The sequence below is a fragment of the Salvelinus namaycush genome, chromosome 22, assembly GCF_016432855.1.
Source record: "Salvelinus namaycush isolate Seneca chromosome 22, SaNama_1.0, whole genome shotgun sequence".
Classification (NCBI taxonomy): Eukaryota; Metazoa; Chordata; class Actinopteri; order Salmoniformes; family Salmonidae; genus Salvelinus; species Salvelinus namaycush.
In genome coordinates, this window is record NC_052328.1 from 10,445,776 (window position 1) to 10,453,037 (window position 7,262).

General features: G+C 44.4%; 1 protein-coding gene across 1 annotated transcript in view; it reads left to right on the forward strand.

Moving 5' to 3' along the window:
- LOC120017546 (DNA nucleotidylexotransferase-like) overlaps positions 1-1,884 on the forward strand; it is a 160,137-nt gene extending 158,253 nt beyond the window's left edge. Inside the window, exon 11 of the mRNA XM_038960384.1 lies at positions 1,798-1,884. Within this exon, the coding sequence (XP_038816312.1) occupies positions 1,798-1,884 (87 nt within the window). The remainder of the gene's footprint in view (positions 1-1,797) is intronic.
- The last annotated feature ends 5,378 nt before the right edge of the window (positions 1,885-7,262 follow it).

Here is a 7,262-nt window from a genome sequence, read left to right on the forward strand (position 1 = left end):
ATGGCGGGATATATGCCTAGAAGTGCTTTTCACTCTCTCCTACCAGTTATGCTTGGTTATCATCTGCCGTTAGCTGGCAGGAAAGGCCACACTTTTTCATCTCTTCTCATTTCTGTGTGCCAGGTCTCGTTTAGCACTTCAAGGCAGAATGTGTCAGGGTTAAAGCTTTTCACCGGGCCTCTCACACTCACAAGGTGAGTCAGGCTCACCACTGAAACATAGCGTTACTTAGAGCAAGGTCAGAGTTTTTTTTAATGACTCTGAGGAGGACGCAGGTAGCCGGATATAAATCTGGGTGTTCACGCTATGGTCAGAGTTGGCACATTTACTGTTCAGTAGCAAATGATGGCCTCCATTCTACTTTATATGAGTTAATGCACATCTTGATAGGTTAGATTTTCATCAAATCTTAGCAACTGTGTTTTCTTTGGTTCAAGGGGTACTGTTGTGAGTCAGAAGAGAAAAGTCTAGTAACTGACCATGTTGACTCATTGATATAGTGATCTCATCTTGAGTTACTGATCTAATCATACTTGTGCTTCTATGGTTTGACCCTTGAGATGTTTTCAGTGCGTGCGTGGCCTCTTGCCGTCAAGCCATGTCAACTCTCACAGTCTATTTATGTGTGTGTGATGTTGCAGACTACAGTACATGAAGACACCTGCTCGTTGAACATCTCATTCCAAAATCATGGGCATTAATATGAAGTTGGTCCCCCCTTTGCTGCTATAAGTCTCCACTTTTCTGGGAAGGCTTTCCACTAAATGTTGGAAGATTGGAAGCAAGTCCCCGCAGCATTCAACCACAAGAGCATTAGTGAGGTCGGGCACTGGTGTTGGGCGATTAGGCCTGGCTCGCAGTCAGCGTTCCAAATAATCCCAAAGGTGTTCGATGGGGTTGAGGTCAGGGCACTGTGCAGGCCAGTCAAGTTTTCCACACCGATCTCGACAAACCATTTCTGTATGGACCTCGCTTTGTACACAGGGGCATTGTCATGATGAAACAGGAAAGGGCCTTCCCCAAACTGTTGCCACAAAATTGGAAGCACAGAATAATCTAGAATGTCATTGTATGCTGTAGCGTTAAGATTTCCCATCACTGGAACTAATGGGCCTAGCCCAAACCATGAAAAACAGCCCCAGACCATTATTCTTCCTCCACCAAACATTACAGTTGGCACTATGCATTAGGGCAGGTAGCGTTCTCCTGGCATCCGCCAAACCCAGATTAGTCCGTAGGACTGCAAGGTGATGAAGCGTGATTCAAAACTCCAGAGAACGCGTTTCCACTGCTCCAGAGTCCAATGGCAGAGAGCCACTCCAGCCAACTGCTAGGCCATGGAAACCCATTTCATGAAGCTCCCGACGAACAGTTATTGTGCTGACGTTGCTTTCAGATGCAGTTTCGAACTCGGTAGTGAGTGTTGCACTCGGCGGTCCCGTTCTGTGAGCTTGTGTGGCCTACTACTTTGCGGATGAGCCGTTGTTGCTCCTATACGTTTCTACTTCACATTAACAGCACTTACAGTTGACCAGGGCAGAAATTTGATGAACTGACTTGTTGGAAAGGTGGCATCCTATGACGTTGCCACTTTGAAAGTCACTGAGCCATTTCACTGACAATGTTTGTCTATGGAGATTGCATGGCTGTGTGCTCGGGTGTGAAACGGGTGTTGCTGAAATAGCCAAATCCACTAATTTGAAGGGGTGTCCACATACTTTTGGACATGTAGTTTATATTTTATGTCTACAATGTTTCTGAATCCAACCATCAATTTTGTCTTTGTTCTTTCTCCAGAAACTATTCCTACCGGCAACTTCAGAGGAGGATATCTTTGCCCATCTGGGTTTGGAGTATGTGGAGCCCTGGCAGAGAAACGCATAAGCATGTTTCCCTCACAGACACCCATACAATGCCACCTTGGCTACATACAGTACATCACTCCCATCTGTCTACCCGCTCGGCTGCACACTACTGCAATCTCATTTCAAAGAGCCTAATCTAGGTTGATTTCTATACTTGTGTTCTGTTGTTGGACTAGATGCTGATGTATGATTCATCATTTTAGTCTTTTCATCATGCCTGGCTGCTTTCTGTTAGCCTCTTAGCGAGTAAACATTCTGCTCTGTCATTCACAACCCACTTTTCTCTGAGCATTCTTATCTATGTGACTGATACAAAGCTAAATCAACAAATGAATTGCCTGTGGTGGCTGCGAGGTAAAAAGGGAGAGAGGAGAGGGGTATAAGCGTGGGCGAGAGAGAGAAAGCCTCATCGAGAAAAATGGTTGTAATCAACCTCCTCCTGGCAGGAGAGCGCTCAGCATGAACCGGAGCCAAGCCTCCTGGGAATGGAGAGGTGGGTAATGAGCTGCAGATAGGGGAGCATTCAGCATCCCCGTTTAGCCTCCGTTTGAGCCTCCACATCCACTGGAGATCATTTAGCAACCGCTCGCAACAGCTACAGCCTTCTCCGCTCAGTCCACTGTCACAATCAATCCCTTTCCCGGGCCACAGGACTGAATTGTGCTGATTAAGGCCAATCAACTGAACTGGACAAGCTGCAATGGCCAGGGTTCATATGACAAGTCAGTTCACATTGTAAATTGCAATGTTGGTTATTAAGATAGATGTTGACATTTGCAAACATTTATCCCAATATACAGTAACTTAGTGAGCGTAGCCGTTTTAATGGCCTCTTGTTCGGAAGCATGGTATTATTCTTCCTACGGTAGCTTTGCTGGGACATACAGATTCATCTGTTTGAGATATACTGTAATCGCCTGCTGTCCACAATCTAGCTCAGTTTCCCATGATGCTCAGGTAAAGCACATCCCATGATACCTCCGAAAGTGCAGATAGCCCCAGTGACGTACAGTATATCGCATCCTAGTGGAGAACCCTATTTAAAGATCTTTAAGTAGAGCATCCCAGGCACATTGAGGAGTCGACCCTAGGGCCTAGCTCTCACTCCCTTTACCCTCTCTCCCCTATCCAGGCTGGTCGGTCAAACAGAGAGCCACACTAAATGCATTGGATCTGAGATTGAGCTCAGTTTCAACATCACTGTGAAGAACTATCTGTTTTTCTATGGGGGACTGGGTCATTGGGATATGTAACAATGAAAACAATGAACCTTTCACTGTCCAGTTGAGGAAGCATAACTAATACTGCATGGACAAATACTTTTAAGCTGTGACGACTTCAGTAATTACTATGGGATTAGTCCTAACAGTTTCACAATCTTGCAATTTTCTAGGATTTAAATCCCATTCATTCTGATCTGAAATGGTCCTGTCTGCCTTAACAATTAAAGAGGAGTGCTCCCACATAGCACACACATTTAAGAGTGTGTATTCTGTGATACAAGGTGATAAATTGACTAAAAGTACACAAGTGTGACAGACACCACTTTATATGGAAGTGTATAACGGGACATTTCATTCATACATTGTTGTGTTTGTTTGCTCCGCCTTGCAATAAATCAACAGACCAATCAACAGCCTCTCAATTCTACCACCAGTGAAATAAACAGTTCACTGTTATTATACTATGTCCAGAACCGCAATAAACAAAATTACAAGGGAGCATCAACCAATTATCCAATCCTGAAAATGCATGTTGTCCAGGGCCCAGTTCTTCAAAAGTAATCTGATCAGATTTTGGCAATCGCTTAGAATGAAATCCATAGAAATAGAATGAATGGAACACGCGTCCCCATTGGTTGACTTCACCAAAGTAAGGTTGTGGTCAGTAAACAGTGGTACAGTGCAGTATAAACTCTTCAATAAAATGATTCAGTAAATCTGGATTAAAATAATTACAATAGAATAGCAACCAGGTGGTCTTTGCACGTGAATGCAGCAATACAACATACTTGTAACGGCTGTCTATCTCTTCCTCCTCATCTGACGAGGAGAGGCGAGAAGGATCGGAGGACCAATACGCAGAGTGGTAAGTGTCCATGTTTTAATAATATAAACTGAACACTACACAAATAACAAATGTGAACGAACTGAAACAGTACCGTGTGGCGACAAACACTGACACGGAAGACAAACACCCACAAACCAACAGTGAAAACAGGCAACCTAAATATGGCTCCCAATCAGAGACAATGCAAAACACCTGCCTCTGATTGAGAACCATATTAGGCTAAATGAACAAACCTAAACATAGAAACAAATAACATAGACTGCCCACCCCAACTCACGCCCTGACCATACTAAATAAAGACAAAACAAAGGAAAATAACAGTCAGAACGTGACAATACTACCATTCTGTGCACCTGTTTCAGATCATTTAATATGATAATAAAAAATTCAAATAATGAATTTAATTCAACATAAAAAAATAAAAATAAAGACTTCCCCTCTGTGTTATTAGCATACAGGTAACTGCTAAAATAAAGGAAACAGTTGAGTAAATGAGGGATACAAAGTATTTTGAAAGCAGGTGCTTCCACACAGGGTCATGTATAAAAATATCCAGTTGCCCAGTACTTTGGCTACCATGGCTAGAAGAAGAGATCTCAGTGACTTTGAAAGAGGGGTCTCACAAGGAGCATAGGGGGTTTAAAGTGTTTGTGTGCGTGTGTGTGTGTGTGTGTGTGTGTGTGTGTGTGTGTGTGTGTGTGTGTGTGTGTGTGTGTGTGTGTGTGTCAGTCACCATATCTCAAACCAATTGAACACTTATGGGAGATTCTGGAGCAGTGCCTGAGACAGTGTTTTCCACCACCATCAACAAATAACAAAATTATGGAATTTCTCATGGAACAATGGGGTCGCATCCCTCCAATAGAGTTCCAGACACTTGTAGAATCTATGCCAAGGCGCATTGAAGCTGTTCTGGCAGCTCGGGGTGGACCAGCGCCCTCATGTTGGTGTTTCCTTTATTTTGGCAATTACGTGCATGTGTGCTTATTCATGACTTAAATGATGTGTGTGAGTAAAACCAGCTTGATTTGCTGCAAAAAAGGATGTGTTTTGCAGTCCAAACAGCTTACATTTCTCCCTATGCAATCTTTTTTTAAACAGCAGTTTACTCTCAGCAACATTCTACTAGCACCCATCCTATTTACTCAGCACGGAAGGGAAAATGTAAATCGAAGATTGGTGGTGGGTATACCATGTAGGCAGGTCCCACTGCGTGATTTTAGTTGCAACCCTTTTCCCTGACCTTTTAAAGAGCCTCTGCACTCGGAAATATTCCAATATAAACCTCCATATAAAAAGATGTAAGGTCATTCTACAGCTCTATCAATGTGTCAGCATGCAGATTATGGGGGTGATTGAGGGAGGTGATGATATCAGGACAGTTTGCATTGAAAGCTGGTGCGGGAGATTGAGGTGGGGGCCGTTAGATTGATGACCGGCCCGTTCAATAAGACACTGGATCCACAGGGGCTCATGCATCAGCCTCAGCTCATGCACCAGCAAACGGGATACTACACTTTTATCACTGAAAATGAACTTGACATTCATGGATGCTTTTGTGTGCTACGTTTGAAATCCTTGAAAAAAAATATTGGCATACGGTATGTGTGTATGTTTGTATTACGCTACACTACCCAAGATCACATAGGTTTGCATCGTATTATAGCCTAGAGAATAGCTGTAACAATAAATGTATGGGCTTCCACTCCAACTGCAATGTGGCGTAATACTGTGCATGCAGCAACGCTGTCACAATATCACTGTCATGCTTTCACGTACTGACAAAAGTTCTCTTTCAACTCAGCCATCCCCTAAACTAATAGAGGAGAGGAGACAGAAATAGATCAGGTTGAAGGCTGGTAATTTCATAGCTCCTTGAGTAAACTCTTCGTTATTGTATCAGAGGACAGTGATTTATTAGATGTGCTGTACAGGCTAGAATGTATTGTGTCTGGGCCAGTCAAAGCCAGTGGAGGAGGGTGACAGAATAAGGACACTGTGTATCCTTGCCTCTCAAGTCTTGTCAGGCTGTCAACTCACCCGGAGAGAAGTGAAACCGATACATGGCTGCAGTTTATGTGGAACAAGAGAGGAGAGAAGGGGGAAATACTCAAGAGTGCCTGGCTTCATAGCTCACATGGTTAGAGTCACCCACACAAAAAATAACAGACGTTTGAGAGAGATCTACTCTTAGCCCTGTAAATGTCTCCAGGTGCCTGTTGGATGGTTTTTCACTGGGGGAAAACAGTCAATCAATCTGATTTGTACTCTAACCAATCATTATAATGGCGACGATAGTGTTGATTGGGCAATGCGTGTTAAAAAGACTTTTTTTTGTCAATCCTCCGTATTCCAGAATGAAACTGTGCACATCCACATAGAACTACATTCCCTAAATACCCTAAATACTCACCAAACAACACCCAGATCCGTTCACCAGTTTTCTTTCACGAAGATAGGTTTAAAAATCTGCATTCTGCCATTTACAACTATTGAACAGACATTCAAGAAATCCAACAAAGTTGTTGGCTATTGCCAACACTGTCATTCTAGGACAGATGCCATTTGTCTCCATTCATATTGTCTCATTACAAACATATATGATAGACTCAAAGGAGAGGGTTCATGGTTTCTTTAGGAGTCTTATCTTGTTCATGAAAGGGTAAGTGAACGGGGCTCAGAAAGGGACTCCTCTCTTGACCTGACAATGATACTGAGCTTGCTGTGGAGTAGTCTTGCATGGAGCTACTGCACAGTGTGTGTAGATCTCAGTGATAAATGACCTGGATCCTGGATTCCTGGGGAGGTTGGGCAGAGCCTCAGGAAGTGTCCGCCTCCACAGGTGGAAGAGGACAGAATGGAAAGAGGAAATGGAGGAAGAAAAGAGGAGCTATGCCATCTGCTCCACAGCGCGTCACCTCGCTGCCCTCTACCTTCTGCTGTGTCTGAAAGAGGGGCTGTGGTGACCTTCTTGCCCATCCTCAAGCTGTCTTCGACCACACTTCTCTACCCCTCTCTCAGCCTACTGTCTGGTCCGGCAGCCGCGCCCCAAGAATAATGGGTGGCGCAGGTGGGTGGCGCAGTGGTCTAGGGCACTGCATCGCAGTGCTAGCTGCGCCACCAGAGTCTCTGGGTTCGCGCCCAGGCTGGGCTGGGTTCGCGCCCAGGCTCTGTCGCAGCCGGCCGCAACCGGGAGGTCCGTGGGGCGACGCACAATTGGCATAGCGTCGTCCGGGTTAGGGAGAGTTTGGCCGGTAGGGATATCCTTGTCTCAGTATGTAAAATGTAATAAAATGTATGCACTCTACTGTAAGTCGCTCTGGATAA